This window comes from Daucus carota, chromosome 8 (assembly GCF_001625215.2).
Source record: "Daucus carota subsp. sativus chromosome 8, DH1 v3.0, whole genome shotgun sequence".
Lineage (NCBI taxonomy): Eukaryota > Viridiplantae > Streptophyta > Magnoliopsida > Apiales > Apiaceae > Daucus > Daucus carota.
In genome coordinates, this window is record NC_030388.2 from 19054365 (window position 1) to 19075470 (window position 21106).

Genomic DNA, 21106 nt, shown 5'->3' on the forward strand with positions numbered 1-21106 from the left:
TATACGAAACATGTATATTAAAAGCAAAAAACTAAATATAATAGAAATCAAAGAGACATGTTATACATTGTAAAATTATAGTTTTGTGTATTATTAAATAATAGTATTAAATATAATAAATATATTATATTAAATATAATTATTTATTTATATTAAATATATGTGGGGCGGGGCGGGGAATCCCCGCGGGGATTCAACAAATACCATACTTACCCCATATTTTGGCGGGGCAGAAAATTATTCCCCGTCACTAACCCATTCTCTATATTAGCGGGGCGGATTTGCCCCATTCGAGGCGAGTTCCCCATTTTCCCCACCCCATTTTTAACCCTAAATACCACTAAATTCTTAAACAACCCCATCTCCACCTCCATCTTCACCAACCCCACCTCCACATCTGCCACTTCCACCACCTCCATCGTCGCCTCCTCCATAACCACCACCACCTCTATGCCGCCCGACCCCTTCATAACCACCACATCCATCTCCCCCTCCATTATTTCTCTAACAACTCAATCTCCATCTCCATCTTCACCAGCCCCATCTTGGTCGTTGCTTCAACCTCCTTCAGCCCCGTTCACATTTCTTTCTCCACGTTTCGGCTCAACTTCAAAACGCGGCGGAGCCGCCACTATTCCGGCAACGCTCCAACCCTCTACTTCAAGCCGCCCAGACCTTCGCTACAATCACCCTTCCACCACCACCATCTCCACCTTCACCATCTCCACCACCGTCACCACCATCTGAATCGAAAACGTGAACAGATCTGGAGATTCAGAGCAGTTCCTGGAACATATCTGGAGATTCTTGGGAGTTTCTACAAGTTTTCACTAATTCCTGCAACACAGATCATTAAATCCTAAAGAGAATGTCACTAAATTGTACTGAGAATATTACTAACTTGTATTGGTTTCTAGTTTTTATTTTAAGAGTAGTTTCTATTTGATCATGAGCCTATATGTGTGTGTGTGTGTGTGTGTACTTAAGTGTTTATGCAGTACTTTACAAAATATTAAAGTATTGAAATACAAAAACGAAGAAATATAATCTAATCTTTATAATTTTAATTTTTATATTTCTAAAATATTTGTGAAACTTGCATGTTATGTTCCTGCAACATAAACCTTATATCTTTCAGAACAATTCTTTTTATAAAGCGTAGTGCATTATTTGTACGATATAATCCATAAATAGAAAAATAACAATTATTATTAAAGTTGGAAGATGTTAATGACTAGTTGATAATTATGTTTAATTAAATCAATTTATAAATGATAAATTATATATAAATTTGGATAATCAAAGATATTATTTATGATTAAAGTAAAAAATATTTATTGGTACTGTAATACTCTCCTAACAATGTATATATATATATTGAGTCTTACTCCAATAGAAACCTTCTTATTCTGAAAACTAAAAATCAAATTGGGAATATCACTAAATCCTAAAGCAAATACCACTAAATTCTTAAACAACCCCATCTCCACCTCCATCTTTACCAACCCCACCTCCACATTCGCCACTGCCACCACCTCCGTCGTTGCCTCCTCCATAACCACCACCACCTCTATGCCGCCCGACCCCTTCATAACCACCACCGCCATCTCCACCTCCATTATTTCTCTAACAACACAATCTCCACCTCCACCTTCACCAGCCCCATCTTGGTCGCTGCTTCAACCTCTTTCAGCCCCGTTCATACAGCTTTCTCCACTTCGGCTTAACTTTAAAACGCGGCGGAGCCGCCACTATTCCGGCAACGCTTCAACCCCCTACTTCAAGCCGCCCAGACTTCCGCTGCAATCGTCCTTCCTCCATCTTTTCCTTCACCACCACCTTCTCCACCACCATCACCATCATCTGAATCGAAAACGTGAACAGATCTGGAGATTCTGAGCGGGATCTGGAACATATTTGGAGATTCTGGATAGTTTCTGCAAGTTTTCACTAATTCCTGCAACACAGATCACTAAATCTTAAAGAGAATATTACTAAATTGTACTGAGAATATCACTAACTTATATTGGTTTCTAGTTTTTATTTTGACAGTGGTTTCTATTTGATCATGAGCCTTTATATTAAAAAACTAAAATATAGTAAAGAACGCAATATTTTATACATCCAATTCGGTAATACCTCAAGCGTCAATATACAAAGGAGACCCAACCGTCCAAGTTGACAAGAATATATTAACATGTAGTTGTTTAAGATGTTGGCTTTAAAAGAGAACAGATGTTGGTTTTAAAAGAGAACTGTGTATATGTTACACATAGGAAACGGTATACCTAATGTTGTTTTGTCCTGATCGTTTTTTCACAGAACTGGTCATAACACCGTGTTCATACGAACTTTATATCGACTTAAAACGAGTCGAGCAATACTTTATAAATCCTCAACCCTGTAACCTGACAGTATGTTTATATACCTATCTCCTATATATATGGAAAGAAACTTTGTTAAAAACCTATCACCAATACCACAAAATGCTTCCGTTCTTTGTACTATGCAGCGTCTTTTACACCTTCCTAACTTCTTTCATTCTCTCCGTTGTCCTTCTGATCCGCTGCACCATAAGCCTATTATTTGGCTTCTTTCGGACTCGGGCCGACGATTCGATTTCTCTGTATGAAGGCACTGTTTGTCATGAACGTAGGCACCCTCTGAGCCACTCTTTCAAAATGTCAGTCCGGTACGCTCTGATCGACCTAGACCGCTCATCCTACATACCACCGAACCATTTATCAGCTAAAGAAGCTCGATCTATTGCTGGAACCAAAGGACCAGTGTACGTGCTTTCCTAACATATATTGAATTCCATTTAATTAAACGTACTCTGCTAATGGCATGCATGCTTTTGATGTAGTTTGCTCCTGACAATACCACCAAGTGTAGGATACCAACGAAGTCCAGTGACCTTATATTATTGTTATGAGCCTCATAAGGAATCCTCCTCGGATATTTTGAAGTATTGCATTGCTGAGGTATGAAATATTAATTGCTGAGGTAGAATCTTTTATCCGCAACTACCGTGATACCAAATTATAGAAGCAGCCAAAATATGTTTTAGGTAGATGGTTAGGCTGGGAGTTCTTTGTACAATTTTAGATAATGAGATATGGCCGCAAGGGTTTTGTTTCTCTCTGTATATAATATTACATTCATTTGATTCAACCAAATTCTGCTGACAGAAGTAATTACATATATTTAGTTGATACTAAGAAGGATAAATTAAAATCATGTATTGGTGTTTCAGTTGATAAATAACTAAAAATATGTCGAGAATTCTAGAAATTGCACTGTTCAATATTTTCTTAAATGCAGGCTCATAAAACCAATCTATATAGGAGGTGTTTGGTTAATTAATAAGTCCGGTTAACGGGAATTAGAAACTCAAACCAATATATTGGTGTTAGGATTAGCAATTTTGTGACATGAAATGGGAACTTCAATCTCACTTGTAGAGTAAATCATTCTTTACACTCATCTTGGGTACCCATTCTCATACTCCTCATTTTCATACCTTTCATTTCCATCTCAGATTCTCATTCTGACTCGGATCCCAACATCCGCATAGATCACAACACATGACAGTATCTCCAAAGTCCCTTCTAAATATAATATAAACATTGCTCCCTCAGTCCCACTCATTTTTATACTTTTTTTTCACTACTCGAATTTTAATGTACCTAAAAAAGTATAAATATAGTTTTATAATTTATTTTTAAAATTTTTATTTTTTTTTGTATAAAAATTTAAATATCAAATTTTATCCTAAACAAAAAGTCTTAAAAATAAGTAAGAGAAATATATTTTACAGAAGTATTAAAATGCGTCCCGAGTCTTCGTCTCCGAGTACCGAAGTAAGTATCTCTTTAAATCATACCAATTTCACCTCTTGGATTCCATTCCATTCGCATTTTCATTAACCTCCATTCCTATAATCTCATCCCCATTCTCATTCACAAACTTAATCCAAACTCCACCTAAGAGTACTCTCTTTAAATTCTATCTATGATCATACTTTCTATATATTGATTTAACGACCCGATAAGAGTCTACTGAGAAAGCTCAGAGAGATCAGAAAATTTGTTATAATGATTTTATGTGACATGCAAATTCTCTCTCTTCAACCTCTATCTCAGTTACTGTTCATCATTTCTCATGAATAAAAATTCAAATAGAAGAGGGAATGAAATGCTAACTCGGAAATTATTTCATTTGCCTTTTTGTTTTGTTTAAGTAAATTATTTTGTTTACAATTTGACTAGAATAATTGATTATATTATAATCTTATGAATTATATATAACAAACTAATAGTTTTTAATTATATAAGTGATATATTTAAAAATACAGACTGATTTCGGGGAATGGGGATTGCTTTAAGGCGTTGTGCTGGAAATGTCACAATCAAATTTAACAATGACCTAAATTCAGTGTTAGTTACGACTGCAATGATGGTTTCTTCACTACCTAGATTCATTCCCAATTTCATTCGAAGAGTAAAGAAGGCCTAAATATTTGTTCGGCCGGACGGACCCTATATATATATTTGGCATTAGGAACCATAACAGTAAATTACTTACTTGTCCGGTCATTGATGATTTTTCAGGTATCAAACACACCATGGGGAGAACAAGTTCGGTTTGTATTCAATCCATATTCTGATTTAGCTGCGAAATCCCTCCATGTCAGCCCCTTCATGGTAATCACTGAATATATATTCATTACATCAACACACGTATATTGACTGTTAGTGCAATAAGATCATATGACCTAATTGAAATATTCCTTATAAGTTTCCTTTCCAGACAGATAGCACCAACTTCTAGAGAATATATATCACACATGCAAATGTTTCACTTTTTTCTTACCATGTTTATCATAATTATCACAACTTAATTCATTCTTATTTCCACCGTCTAGTATAGAAAATAAAAGCTTGAATATCATTTTAGGACATGCTTGGGGACTGGAAAATGAAAACAAGATCACCCGGGAATAATTTGTCAGTAACGGTTTCAGTCAAGCACCCTGTGCTGGGTAATTATTTTACTGCTAGCTTGACTGCCCAAAAAGTCAAATCCTCATCCAAAGTTGATTATGCACTATTCTTCTGGCTCATGCCTCAGAAGGCTGCAATTTATACATACTGGCAAGTAAGTAGCTTTGATGCATTTATCTGGTACCTGCCTTCAATTGCTTTCACATATGTCGATGATATCGAAAAATATTTCAGTCCTTCAAGCTGCTGTTGAATAATGTTCAATTTTACGAACATCCAAAGTATAAGAAGCCATTGTATATTGAAGAATCCTTGAAGAATGCCGAAGGACGTGGATGCTGCATGGCATTTCCTGGGACCGGGGATTTACAGAACAGTACTCCACCGAATGGATGTGAGCGTTGGTATTCTTGGAAGAAAGTGAAGTGGCCATGGGCTTAAAGTTTTATGAAAGCAACATTTTAGTCATATTTACATCCCAGAGGTTATGGCGGTATGAGCTGTGCTAAAATGGGCAAACAACAAATTAAGATCAAACAGATACTATATTATTCTTGTAATTATACTCGGTGCCATTTTATTGTGCCCAGCATCTTGAGGGGTAATTTATTTCATGAAGTAAGGATATCATGTATATATTCTCAAGATCTATTGTTAGCATTGCACAAATGACTTGGATTTAAAAAACTAAAATACAATTTTCAATAGCAATCCACAATAGTCAAATATTAATCAAATTAACTCAACACATACAAAATGGAATCAAATAATCAAATCCAAAATATACAAAATGGAATTGTCACACACATATAGACTAGGGATCAAACACAAACTAACTCTAAAATAAAAACTAAAAACAAGTACAATAGCGATTTCTCTTGCAAAAATTGATGAAAACCTTCATAAATTAACGAAAACCTCCATACCTTTTCTTGTTATCGCTTCTCGTAGTGATGGTGGTGTTAAAGATAGTGGAGGAGGTGGGCATGGAGGGGAGGGGCAAGGAAGAGGTGGGGCGGCACAGTTGGGGGCTGAGATTGCAGTGGTGGGGGTTGAGATGGCGGAGGTGGCAGTAATGTAGTGGTGGGGTTGGGATTGTGGAGGTATGGCAGAAGTTGGGATTGAGATGGCGCATGAAGGTAGAGTTGGTGGTGGCTGAGTTAGAGATGAAGGTGGTGGCACAGGTGCACGAGGAGGTGGAGAAATTAGTGATATTCTTTTTAGAAATTAGTAATATTATAGTTGAGTTTTTGTTTTTAAAACAAGACAATTTGTGGTAGAATAAGACTCTCTCTCCATGTGTGTATAATTTGAACTGAACTCATCGTCATTGCATAGCAATGAATTGAATTTGACAATTTGTTATGCACCTGATTCTTGTTCTGCACTTTCTCTATTCAAGATATTGTTAGGAGAAAAACTAAAGGATAATAATTAATTTGTGCGTTAACGTGAAGTTACGCATCTAGAGTTTATGTATACAAATCAGTTAGAAAAAACTACAAATGTACATCAACTTTTAATATGAGTCGTCCAATAAGATTATCATCCAACGATTTTGAATATGATCTATAAAGACTCCAAAAATTTTGAACCCAACTCCTCATATGATAATGTGGTGGATTCATATATATAAGTTACTACCTACATTAACATATGTCTGAAGCTGTCAAATAATATAGACATGCGCCAATTGAAGAATTTACAAACCAGATGTCAAAATGGGAAATATTTTGATTTGGATGAAATTTTACTCTTTTCCCTTTGGTCAAAATATTTATTCCGAGGGGTTTTTCTATGCAATATTTTATTGAAGCAGCTGATGAACTCTGTGAAAGTACTATAATATTAATTAACGTGTGATTTTCAAGGTGGAAAGTTTTGTTGTTAAGCCTCATAGTTAAAACAAATAACAAGCATAAGCGATTGGCTTTGGCTTAAAAATATTTTGAGTTAAGCTCATTGCACATAACATATTAACTTCTCCCGGTGACCTTCTCGTCTTTATTCACTTAGAATTATCACTGAGTGCCAAATAGAAAAACAAAACTAATCAAAATAAAATCAAAATCATGAAGACATGCAGTATTCTCCTTGAAAACAGATTAAGGTGCTAATTACATATTCGAAACATATATACGTTATAAACATACTTGATAAAACCCTTTTACCATTCAAGATCTTACATGACGTCCGAAACAGAATCCTAAAGACTATCATAAACAGCTCGCCAATATATTATGATATTATCTTGCCCAGATACTATACGGAGATAGTGACCGTTTTTGCTGCTTCAACTCTTTATAAAATTTTCTTATAAAATCTTCGGCTGCCTTGTCTCCTTGCGGATCTTTTTCTACTTTCAAAGGAAACGGCGAATCAGAGATCCTCAGCTGCCTGACCACCGGACTTTGTCCGAATCCTGGCAATGCAATGAAAGGAGAACCCTCGGGCTTTTCATGATCTTTGAACAATTCAAAAACTTTTCGAGCAATGTTAATGTCATCACAGCTCTTTTGCTGGTGATGAGATTTGCGCTTGGCGAAATAAGAGGCGTAGAAAGGAGTGTTGCTACAACTAAACTCGTGGTCTTGAGGGGAAATAAATGAAACGTCGTTGATGGATCGACAAGTAAAGACCGAGTAGTAGTGGTAGAGGATGAGGTTACCAAAGGCTTTCCCCGCAAGTTTGGTTTTTTGAAGATCAACTAGTGACTTGCTCTTTGATAGTGCTTCCATTAACATGTAGAATGCTATTTTTAGTATTTTCCAGAGTTTCTTCCCCACTTCACTTGAGCTTCGTTCTAGCTCCATCTTTTGTAATAATATTACTATTGTATAAGGTGGTATTTTTGAGACGGAGACAAAGCGGTTGTGTGCATTGGAGGCGAGGAATGGAGTTGTATATATAGGGCATTCGTTTGCGTATGCTCCTTGGCAAATATTAATTTAGCATTTATCTATATATCATTTTTTGGTATTGCAAGATCTGATAGTTCAGGATTCGGTCTGCCCATGCATAGTATAATTATAAGTATAATCAAAAGCGTGGGGTATTAAAATCATTAAAATCAATTGTGGTTATTATATTAGACTTTTTTCTTCTTAAATGAAAATGAACTTCGTTCTTCAAACCTTAGAATTAACAACATATACTTATATAAGAATAACAAAACTAACTCGTAGATGATGGAAGAAGTGAAATAAGCGAGTAAAAGGAGAAATTTTCATACACACACATATATAAAAGATGTCAAGCGGCTTCTTTTAATGTATTTTAGTATTTATTGTGATGATTATCTAAAACTCTTATATAAAATTTAATGCAATGACCATCTTCTTTTTGGAATTTAATGATTTTTATTGTATTTAAGCTTAATTTTAATTGGATAATGATAAATTATATTATAAATAAAAATTATAAAAAACACCTTCAACCGTGCAATATTGTACTTGTATAAAGATTTAGATAATCGAGTAAAGTTTGTTATTTTTGTCGAACATACGGAGGTGTAGTAAAATTATAAAGAGTTTGTGTAGTGTTTGTCAATCACATGCTAATTCAATTTATGTATTTGGTTCAATTTCATTGTCGTGGTCTTGTACATGACGGGCGTCCATCATCATTAAGCATGAGCAAATAAAAATAAGTCAAATTTATAAAATTTTGTGTTTAGCTGTTGCCCATTGCACACCATAGAAAAATCGAATTATAAATTATTATTATCATACTTAATACACAGATGTGCGTACAAAATATGTGGCAAAATGCTATGTGTTAAGTTTTGGCTAGAATTTCTGGATACTAATTAGAACTAAACCATTTTGACAAGAAAAGATTTTTATTGAAATGACCCTGTATTCACATAAAAAATATTAATTAAAAGGGTTATTATCAAATATACATCTTTTTAATATTTAAATTGCAATAACACAATTTTCTCCCATATATTGCATATTTATTTTCATTTTCAAAAAATAACAATTTATTTGCAGATTTAGGTTTTCTCCTCTCCCTCTCACTCCTCGTCTCTCTCTCCCTCTTACTCTGTGTCTCCCTCTTTTCCCTCCCTATCTCTCTCTTAGCTCTCTTCTCCTTCTTTCTCTTTGTTTCGTGTTCTCTCTTGTCGCCCCCACTCCCTCTCTCAGACTTTCAATTGATGAGATGAGTTGTTGATTAAAATTTCAGATTTTGGGAATATTAAAAATTGATGAGATTTATTGTTGGTTGCAGTGTTTGTTTTATATTTTGTAGTTGCTTAAGCAGAGAAGGCAGAGAAGGGAAATCGAGAAAGAAAGAGAGAGATGGACAGCAAGTCTTGGTTGGTGCTGGTTACCTTGAGTTGTTTTGTTTTTTGTTTTAGTTGGTTGATTTTTAGTTTTTTGTTTTAGTTGCTTTTTCGGTTGTTTTGGGTTGCAATGCTGGCTGATATTGCTTTTATGGTTGTTTTTATTGTATTAGTATTAGCCCTGTAGGATACTTATTTTTTTGTGCAACCACTTGCAACTTATAATGCAATTAAATGTAATTTTTAACTGATTGTAATTTGTGGTCGCATATATGATTGTTAGTAGTTGAAGATATAGTTGCAAATGCAACCATCATATTTTTACAAATATATTTTGAAATATAATTTTTTTGCATTTTGTTTTAGGAAATGATAGTATTTTTGCGGAAAAAAATTTAGATTTGGGTATATATCAAAAAAAAAACCCTAGTTAAAATACCTCTAACTCAGTTACCATATCTCTCTGTTAAAAACTTACTCATTACCTATATATATGTTAGACTATAGTGGATTCCAATTATATGTATATTACCTATACACATTGCCGCCTTAGCTGAAAATATATAATCGAACTTCGCATGAAGTGCATGTAGTTTATCGCTGTCATTGGATTTTTTAATATCACGATCGAAGACATCATAGATTTTAATAACAATCAACTTGAAAAGTGTATAAATATGTGAATTATTACCAGGTCCCTTAGGGTTTGGATTCTTGTGTTTGTCATCTGCATTTTAAGGACCACAGAAGAATCGAAATTTATCCTTAAGTTGTGTTTACTTGGAGTAAATGGAATGGAGGGCATGGAATGAAAATTGTCCTCTAAAATGGTGTTGATCAAAGAAAATGTATGTAATTTTCATTCTTCAGTCATTCCATTCCTATTATTTTAACTATAATTTTAACGTACCCACATGTTTTGGAAGGAATGCTTATCCCATTTCTACATCATGTTTCCTTACAATCTTTATCACAAGAAATTTAAATGCGTTCATATTTTGTCAATATTATCACATACTTTCTTCATCCTCCTTAAAACTTTTATATAATTTTTCATTACATTCTCCTCTCATTTCATTCAATCCAAGTGAACACAACCGCTTTTAATTTAAGGTTGTGTTCACTTTGATGGAATGAAATGAAGAGAGAATGGAATGAATTTAATACTCCAATCTAGTGTTGGTTAGATAAAATGTCTACAATTTTCATTTCTTCAATCATTCCATTACTACTATTTTGGTTAGAATTATAACACACAATATTTTTGAAAGAATTAATGCTCATTCTATTTCTATATCATGTTTCTTTACGATTTTTTACAAGCAATTTAAACTCAATCATAAACTTCTATATAATTTTTTGTTCCGTTCTTCCCTCGTCTCATTTCATTTAAATGAACAGCCAAGTCTAGTATATAAATAAAATACCAGATTGTTGAAAACTATCTTTTAACAAGAAACGGTCTCTAGCATTATTTAAGATAGTTCAAGAATGGGGGAATAATGAAGAAATATCTCAAGAAAGTGGGGACAAACACTAAATCTTTACAAACTTACAGCCATAACGAAATATTTTAAATATCCGCATAGAAAGCAGCGTTTGAGGATCAAAGATAGAGACATAAACCCCGATTAGCAAGTTGAAGAGCTTATATTGTATAAATATCTACAAGTTATTACTATGTGATTTTAGTTTTCCTAACTTTTAGATAAGCACGGTTGCCCTCAATTATGGGTCATACAGAAACAAAGGGTGGCCTGCAACTGTTATTGTCATGTTACACCCTTTGGTCTCTTTGTGTTGTTTTCTAGGAACTTTGTGTTTGATATCTAATTTATCACCTTCTTATCGTTACATATATTACGAAACTAGCTCTACCCATTCGACAACAATATGACAAAATTCTTATTGAACTGAGGAATCATGGTTTCAATTTCCAATGAACATGCATCCAATTAAGGGGTTTTAATTTACAATGAACATGCATATCCAAGAACGACTTGGGCTAATCTTTCAGTTTTGGGGGTGTTACTCTGTTGAAAGTCATGACCTCGATATCATGACTTCAGACATTACTCAACCGAGGTGCAAGGCTTGAAAGGCTTACAGAAATACCGAAAAATTTATGTACACCACTCGGCACTCCTAATTGAAAAACAAATTCTAGTCATTTATACAGTACGTTGTCGTTTTTTGATGAAGACACAGGTTCAATTTCTATAAGGGTTACGTACTCATTCCCCGCCATCGATCCTAGTGGTAAAGCTCCTCATATGGATATGGTTAATCTCCATGACAGGTATCGTTGTAAATAGCCTTTGGATCTACTATATAGTGACTAAATATCAAAATTAATCTGATTAATTTTAAATCAAAGCAAAACCGATAACTAGAAAATCTAAATGAACAGATGAAAATTTTGACATCTCCGAATAAAACTACTAAAAAGTCTAATTCAACTAAGTTAAGACCTAGATTTATTAAAATATGTAATGAATTACTAAGAAGCACTCCTCTCAAGACCCCGCACAAAAAAAAATAAAATCCAATGAGTCAAATAATATAATTTAGAAGAATGCAAGAATTATCATAACTAAGTGGATTATGTCTTAAGCAAAATAACACGCCAAATATCTAAAATATCATAATAAAAGGGAATGAAATAAAGTTGATGAGACAATGAGAAGATAAATACAATATATCCTCTGTACCACCAGATTCTTTACGCTACTTTTCGACACGCATTTTGAGACTCTTATAAAATATAGTTTCATAATGATTTTTTTAATAAAATAAATTCTGAAAAAAAAAGTTTGACATTTAAACTTTTATTCAAAAAAACTAAATTAAAAAAATGTAGTCTTGAAATGCGTGCAAACTGTGCACGTAAGCATCCTGGTGGACGGAGCGAGTATGAACCAAATATATCTGAGATACGTACTGGTGAATTAAGGAAGGCATGTGTCTAAAAAGGTCTTTTACAGATTATAAAACTCACATCAAATATTATGATTTCTAAGTTATATATCTTAGACCACTTAATTATCAAAATAAATAGAATAAATATAATTTTATATAATATGTATGCCCATATATTATTAGATTATTAAATATAGTCTTAGAATCTCTCATCTGGGTCAAAAGTTATTCCAAACAACAATTACATTCAACAACCAAAAGGACGTATAATCGTTTATTCTTAAATACATATTTCTTAGTCAATCTTATTCGTCTTATATAAAAATATGAAAATAAATTGACCTATATCACATTATCATAACTCGATCCTCGATAATCACCATATTAATATATTTAATCAGATACATCAAATGTGAACGTGTAACTAGAAACTACACACAATGTGATCTCAATCATGCCTATTTTCAATTGATCCTTAATATCTTAGTGAGATCAATCTTTATTCTTTCAGTCTTGTGTTAATAATTGAAAGATTACTCACAAAGAGCAAACAAGGAGAACAAAATATTAAATTTTTTTTGCGGAAAACTCAAAATACATAATGTGTATTACAATAGCGTCAACATATATATGAACTAAGTACGAGATAATAAAAGTAAAACAAACTCCCACCAGAACTGAATATCCTCCAAAAATATTACATACATTTGAGCAATATGCCCATGAAAGACATTAGTTGTCGAGGTTTAGTAAATGATTCCACTAGCATAAAGTTTGTTCCTCTATGCTCAATTGACACTTTATGATTTTCCACTCTCCCTGTAACAATTAGGTATTTAATATCTATATGTTTAGAAGTTGTGGAACTCCCATTATTATTCAAAAATTCGGTCGTTGCTTGATTATGATAATAAACTTTTACCGGTCTTTCAATTTCATCGAGAAGCCGCAATCTTTTGACATTTACAACCATATTGCATGATTTGTTGCCTCATAGCAAGCTAACAACTCTTCTTCAATGGTAGAATGAGTTATAAGTGTTTGCTTAACACCCATCTAGATATAGCTCAACGAGCTAACAAAATATTTACGGAACCAACAAAATAAAATTCAATTAACCAATGATCCTCAAATTTTCTAATTTCCGATAAACAAGCATGTGATCTTCTGTTCCTTGCAAGTATCTCTTAACATGTTTGATCGGAACCCAATGATCAATTACGAGTTTACTCAAATATCTGCTTTGCATATCCACAATCAATGCCGAATCTAGTCTAGTACAAGCTTGAGCGTACATAAGACTCCTGATAGCTGAAGTATAGGGAATATTCTACATATCATTTCCTTCAAGATTATTCTTGGGGGACTCTGTTTGAGACTAAATTTTTACTTTTAGTAAGAAGAGGATTTATTAGTGCACAATCCTTCATGAGGTACCTCGCAAGTACCTTCTTGATATAGTGCACCGTCTTTCATGCAATCTCGATATATCTTAATTCCTAATACAAAAAAGCCTCGACATGATCTTTCATCTCAAAATGATTTTTCAATAATCTCTTAGTTTCTTGCAATAAGCGTATATCACTACATGCCAAGAGTATGTAATTGACGTATAGCACCATAAATAAAATTTACTCCCACTAAAATTGTCATATATGAAATTTTTCAACGATATCTCAAAACTGTATAAAAAATGGTTCGATGAAATTTGTCATTCCACATAGAAGCAGCTTGCTTTGTACCATAGATGGATCATTTCACTTTACAAATTATGGACTTTGGATCACAAATGTCAAAGTTTTCTCGTTGTGTCAAGTATATAGTTTTAACAATATTACCCCTTAAGAAAAGATATTTTAACATCCATTTGTTGTAGTTCTTAATCAAAATTAGCTACAAGTCATATTTTTGTCCTAAAAGAATCTTTCAATGATACTAGTAAAAGTTTCTTTATAGTTAGTGTCTTCTATTTGAGAGTATCTCTTTAAGACTAGACACACTTTATATTTCTCAATGATGTCCTTATAATCACTTTTAATTTTAAATAGCCATTTATAACTAATTGATTTTACACATTCCGGCAACTTGACAAGATCTCAAATGTCTTGTCCTTCATGAATTTCATGACATCATTCATACCTTCAATACGCTTATAACTATTTGCACTTTGTTTGACTTGTATAAAATTGACTCTAATACAGTTTTTACTTCCCATGTGGCAAACTCATGCTCTTGAAGAAATACAATATAATCATCAAAAAATTGAACTACTCCTCTTTCGAATGGATCTCTAAAGTGACACTTCCTCTTCTTGATTTATGTGTTTTTTCTTCTTGGACATATATAGTCTTTCAACAACATCATTGATGTGTGGTTGCCCAAACATTATGTATTATCGAACAATTTCGCATTTTTCTAGGACAATTACAGAAGGTTTGTGACGTTCACTAGATCTGTCATACCGATCATAATATTCACCTCCACAGCCAGATTTGACAGCTTTATCATCTTACCAAGCTGTTTCTCAACTTTAGCTTTGATGACTTAAACACGTCTAGTTTTTGACTTTTCATGAGTCAAATAAAAGTATCCAAAATGAGAATAGTCGTGTATGAAAGTTATAAAACATTGCTAACCATTCCAAGAAGTTGCGGAAAATGGACACCATATATCATTATATATCAATAGTAACACATTAGTACCGCTATTGGCACTAAATTTCCTTATGTTTGTCTGTTTTATCCTGATACATTCAATACAGAAATTAAGGTTTGAATGATCGAGAGGCTCAAGTATTCTATGTGACACAAGTCTCTCAGGGGGTTAAATGGCGTTTTGGTCACTCAACTGATCGGAAACTTGCAATTGGGTCATCCAACTCAAAACGCTGTCAGTCACATCATTATACTCTTAAAAATTTTCATTTAGGTCACTGGCCGTTACACTCTGTTAAAAATTTGACGGAAAGCTGACTCAACGTCGTGACTTGGCTTAAATAAATCCACCGTGGCATGTACAGTCAGCTGAAGTAGCATTTTGGTCACTCAAATGACTACAAACTTGCAATCGGGTCATCAAACTCAAAAATCTTTCATTTAGGTCACTTATCATTATATCCGTTAAGAATTGAAAAAAGAAAGAATTAAAAGTTATTATGCAGCACCTTTTTTTCTCTCTTGAAAATTTTGAAACTTATTAACAAATGAAACAAATAAACACACATAAAATCACCCACAAAAACTTACTCTTTGTTTATCTCTTATAAAACGATAAGAGATAAACAAAGATTAAGTTTTTGTGTGAAACTATTAATTTTATGTGTGTGTAACGGCTAGTGATCTGAATGAAAATTTTTAAGAGTATAATGATTTAACTGACAGCCTTTTGAGTTGGATGACGCAATTGCAAGTTTCCGGTTAGTTGAGTGACCAAAACGTCATTTTACCCGTCTCTCAAGTTTTCACTTTGAGATATGTCCTAACCGCTTTGGCTATAACATAGTCCTTTAATGATTTTATTTTTGATATTTTTTGCAAGGTTTCATTAGATGAAGCAGTAATATTCAACTTATAAAAGTCATCAATCAAAAACTAGTTGCAATTAAAAAATAGACCAAATTTATTATCTCTAAATAAACAAAAATAATCGTATTTGTTCAAAATAAAAATAGGTGTCAAATTACGTCTAAAAAGACGGTACTATATAAGTCTTAGAAGATAATCTAAAAGTACCAATGATTTAAATTGGCATCGCCCACATAAATATTTATCATGTGCCCTCACGTACAGGTTAAGCTATTTATGATAGCATGTTTTTTTGGCGCATCTACTTTCTCTTCTCTCCTTTTCACGACAAACTAGGTCTCATAATTAATTTCTTTTTTACTGTGTTTTCTTGTTTAGCCACATAACTACTGTATATATGAGTTAAAAAAATTTCAATATTAACACATTTTAATTTAACAATAAAACTATTAATAGATATTACTTGTACAATAAACAAAAATATTCACTAAATTTGTTTGGCTTTACTCTTTCTACATATTATTTTCAAAAAAATTATTTATAAATTATTAAATTATTTTAAAATTTTCCAAATGAAGTAAAATTCAAGTATGATTTCTCATATTCTATAATATTGATATAAATAAAATAATATATTATTATTTTAATTAGTATATTATAGTATTTTTAACTTTTAACTATTAATATATATTGTAATATTTTCGACTTTTCACGTTAAACACGGCGACATGTAATATTATATAATATATTGTCATAATTATTTTTAAAATTTAACATATCACCTTTATATTTTATATTTGAAACGATATAATTTTAAAAAATATCATTTATTATATTATCTACATTTGTAAAATATAAATAGCTTAACCTGTGCCTTCTACGGAGAATTTCGAAGATTCACTTACCGATGAAGCAATGCTATTATACTCCCTCTGTCCTATTTTAACTGCCTTTTAGAGAGATGCACACAAACCAATTTTTACATTTATGGAGGTGTTTATTTGAATACTTTTACCTAGCTACCCCTAGTAAAGTCAAACTAAACCACTATTTGTATTGCATAGAAAATATAAGGTGCATTAACGAGGGGTAGAATTGAAATTCACCTACCAAATAGTTCACGAAAACAAGAAAAAATCACTTATTTTGGGACAACAACCAAATTCTAAAAAAGCTGTTAAAATGGGACGGAGGGAGTAACAAATATTCAAGGGAAGTTCGCTTGGGTATATAATGGGGACATGTTGATATGTCATGTAGATTCTAGTTCTACAAAACCAGCTGACAGTAGTATAGACAGTTTGCCAAACTCTTCCTTGAAAAATTTATGGTTAGGGCTCCGTCCTGAGCGCCATACATTTCCTAGGGATGATAAGTACTCGATTTATTTGTTATTGCGTCTAGTATAGGGCGGTCTATATCGGGAGCACTTCTAAAATTTTCCGCAAAAAGAAGAGTTCAAATTTCTGACCGAAGTATATATACACAAGTCTTGCTCATTTGCTTTAAATGCATAGAACTAGTTTTGTTCAATCAAGCAATTGAAATTGAAGAATGAAATATATCAATCGAGTTTATTGCATTTTGCACCCCACTGGTTTTGGCCAAAATCATTTTATTATACTTTTTATAATTGTACTATGCATCCCTTTACTATTTTTGACGCATCACTTTGCACCCTTTCCGTTAAAAGTTCAGGAGCAGTTTGGGCAATATAAAAAAATTATTTATAGACAGATGTTTATTTAATTTTTTTGACTATCTAAACGATATTTTTTGAAAATTCTTAAAGAACGAAAGTTGTAGAGAACGAAAAGATCCTTTTAAAACAATAAAATTCAAAATTATTGAAATCTTCTTTGTCATTTTTTAATAGATTACAAAAAATAGAGATCTTGTAAAAATTCGTAATCAATTCAATTAATTTCGGATTTCGATGATTTTGAATGATTCGGAAAACACTTTCAATTGCTTATAACTTTTGTTCATGTTAATTCCTCATATCATGTTCCGAAATATTTTCAAAATAATAAAATGTATTTACAACTCATTTTTTTAGTTTAAAATTCAATTTTTCAAAAATATTTTGAAACATGATATGAGGACACAACATGAACGAAAGTTATAGACGATTGAAACTGTTCTCTGAATCATCAAAAATCATCGAAATCCGAAATTAATTGAATTTATTACGAATTTTTACAAGATCTCTGATTTTTGTAATCTTTTAAAAAATTACAAAGAAGATTTCAATAATTTTGAATTTTATTGTTTTAAAAGGATCTTTTCGTTCTCTACAACTTTCGTTCTTTAAGAATTTTCAAAAAATATCGTTTAGAGGGTCAAACAAATTAAATAAAGATCTATCTATAAATAATTTTTTAATATTGCCCAAACTATCCCTGTACTTTTAATGGAAAGGGTGCAAATTGATGCGACAAAAATAGTAAAAGGATGCATAGTGCAATTATAAAAAATATAGGTAATAAAGTGATTTTAGTCAAAATCAGTGGAGTACAAAATGCGATAAACTCTATATCATTGATATCATTGAATATGTGGGCAATAGAATATGATGACTCTTAAGAATTAGTTAATCTTCCTGGAGGCTAGAAACCCATTATTCTTAGGTGGGTCTACAAATTTAAACTTTATGACCGATGATGAAAGTGGCTAAGGGTTATTCACAACATCAAGGTATTGATTTCGATTAATCTTTCTTATTCATAACTCATTTTGAAACTGTAATGTTGTTATTTTGACGGAACCAAATTTGACCGGATCGGAGGAAGTTTATATTTCACAACTGGTGTCACATAGTCACATCACATGCCTAGTATAAGAGGGTCAACTCATATTTTCCGCAGAATGGTTTTGAAAGAACTGAGAGTGAGTCAACAAAAATAAATGGAAACGCATACTCCCTCCGTCCCTCTTATTTCTTTACCGTTACTATTTTGGGATGTCCCTCTCATTTCTTTACGTTACCATAAATAGTAAGTTTTTTCATCATTACACCCACTATCTTCTCCCACTATCTCATATTTAACAATAAAAACTACTATTACACTCACTACTTTCCTCCACTATCTCAAATCTATTATTAAATATTGATGGGTCCCACCACTTTACTCACTTTTCACCTAACTTTACTCATTTTTCATACATTGTCTTGGTCTCCGTGTCCCCCTCCAATGTAAACAATTGAGGGGACGGAGGGAGTATATAGCAATGGGGATTTTTTTAGTTATCTGCATCTACATAGATGACTTGTATATATCCGAAATCTTTCAAAGGTGTGGTTGGGTGTTCAAATCCTACATGATAAGGATCAAGGAGTTTCAAATGTTAGATTTAGATAATTTGAAATATTATCTCGGGGTTTGAAATAAACTAGGTGTAAGCTGGCATAATTTTGTCATGAAAGAAATATGCAGACTCATGAATAAATATGAAAAGCTACAGATTAAAGTGGTACACATGATATTAATCCATATTATTATTAAGCTTAGTTGGCTGGCTAAATTATTTAACTCACAACCGATCTGTTATTATGTATTAATACGAAAGTGTTTTCAAGATATATGTACCTAGAAAATAGCACGGTCAAGTGGTAGAAAAGGTATTTTGATACATCTCTGGGACTACTGATTTTAGGATACAGTATTAAAAAGATGAAAAATTTAGCTAAAAAGTTATATGTCAACCTAATATAGTATAGATTTTAAATTTGAAAGGATTACTTCATATAATGGAGACGCTTAAAATTTAAAAAATATTACTATAATTATAATAAAAAATAAAAAATAACAACAAATATAAATTCTAAATAACTTTATCCTACGATAGGGGTAGACCAAGGAGATGGATGGCTGTTTGGAAGACGTTATTTCTAGCTTTTTTCAATAAGAAGGCGGACTTCTACCTTTATTTACTTATAAAAAGATAAGAATGTCAATTTTTGTTTAGAACTTCTACTTTTTTTTCCAAACAATCTAATCATTTATAAATTTTAATTTATTTCTCACTGCTAATTCACTTCTTTACTTTAAGTAAGAAACACTTTTTAAGTTTAGCCAAACGTTCTCACAGTCTTCACCATGACGGTAAGGTATAGCCAGTCGTCCAAAACCCATGTTTTATACTCTCTCCGTCCCCTCAATTGTTTACATCGGGGGACGGAGACTCGGCACGCATTCTAATGTTTTCATAAAATATAGTTTGATAAATTATCTTGAACTTTCTTTTTCTTCTGAATAAAAATTTAGCATCTATACTTTTATTAAAAAAAAAAAAATTTTGAAAAAAGATTGTGAAACTATGTTTTATATGCACCTTAAAATGCATGTCGAGCAATGCAAAAAAATGTAAAGAAATGAGAGGGATAAAGAGTATTGAACAAAATTATAGTAGTAACTTACGTTTGTGTTTCACTTACAAATAATCATAGGTTTTGCTAAATACATACTCCCTCCTTCCCGCCATGCTCTTTATGTTATTTTTTGGCACGCATGTTAAAGCTTCCATAAAATATACTTGCATTATATATATTTTTTCAAAAAAATTCTTGAAAAAAAGTTTGATATTTAAACTTTTATTCAAAAAAAATTTAAAAATATGTTATAGAATTATACTTTACGAGAGTTTCAAAATACTTTCAAAGGGCGTATGTAAACAATCTGGCGGGATATGATTGTTTGCGAGACTACAGATGAGACAAATGGGCCCCCTAATAGTTACTGTAATTCATTTCTGGTTCAACATATAATTATCTTTAAAGACGAAGCATCTAATCAGGTGTGTGTGTCTATATTATACTCCCTCCGTCCTACCCATTTCTTTACACTTTCCTTTTTGGGATGTCCCACCCAATTCTTTACATTTCAAAACTTACCAAAAATAGTCAATGGGTCCCACCACTTCTCCACTTTTCTTTCCTTTTCACACTATTTTACTCCACTATCTTCTTTTTATATATTAAAAATCAATGGGTTCCACCACTTTACCCACTTTTCTTCCTCTTTTCCACTATTTTATACATATTCCTTAACCTCCGTGCCCAACCCATTTGATAAGAAATGGGTGGGACGGAGGGAGTATCATTCTAACCCATGAGAGTTGAACTATCAATTTTTAATCAGAACTTGACCTAAGCATATACGGAACTTAGCTGGGTATAATATTATCGTGCGCAATTATTTGGAAGAGCTAGCTGTTCCTGACTATGATATTTTGTAAAATACTTAAGTTACACGTCCTACATTCATTTTATATAGCAAAGTGCACTGATTTGCAGTCCCACGCACGCACTGTTGAGTGAATTCCGTATATGTAGCTTCCTCGTAAAGAGTAGCCTTATTCGTGTTTCA

The 21106-nt window shown here is 32.6% G+C and overlaps 2 protein-coding genes across 2 annotated transcripts; one reads left to right on the forward strand and one right to left on the reverse strand.

The window, feature by feature from the left end:
• Positions 1-2440: 2440 nt before the first annotated feature.
• On the forward strand, positions 2441-5624 carry LOC108198281 (uncharacterized). Its single transcript, XM_017366042.2, has 5 exons — positions 2441-2788; positions 2867-2984; positions 4614-4706; positions 4960-5160; positions 5241-5624. The coding sequence occupies exons 1-5, from the start codon at positions 2487-2489 to the stop codon at positions 5445-5447; spliced, it is 921 nt and encodes a 306-aa protein (XP_017221531.2). The 5' UTR covers positions 2441-2486; the 3' UTR covers positions 5448-5624.
• A 1628-nt stretch (positions 5625-7252) lies between these two features.
• On the reverse strand, positions 7253-7819 carry LOC108198282 (uncharacterized). Its single transcript, XM_017366043.1, has one exon. It carries the CDS (start codon positions 7817-7819, stop codon positions 7253-7255), a length of 567 nt encoding a protein of 188 aa, XP_017221532.1.
• Between the last annotated feature and the right edge of the window lie 13287 nt (positions 7820-21106).

Coding starts and splice junctions, on each gene's coding strand:
- LOC108198281 (XM_017366042.2), top strand. CDS start 2,487: ATGCTTCCGTTCTTTGTACTATGCAGCGTCTTTTACACCTTCCTAACT. Junction 2,789..2,866: donor GCTGGAACCAAAGGACCAGT/GTACGTGCTTTC, acceptor CTTTTGATGTAG/TTTGCTCCTGACAATACCAC. Junction 5,161..5,240: donor CAATTTATACATACTGGCAA/GTAAGTAGCTTT, acceptor AAAATATTTCAG/TCCTTCAAGCTGCTGTTGAA.
- LOC108198282 (XM_017366043.1), bottom strand. CDS start 7,819: ATGGAGCTAGAACGAAGCTCAAGTGAAGTGGGGAAGAAACTCTGGAAA.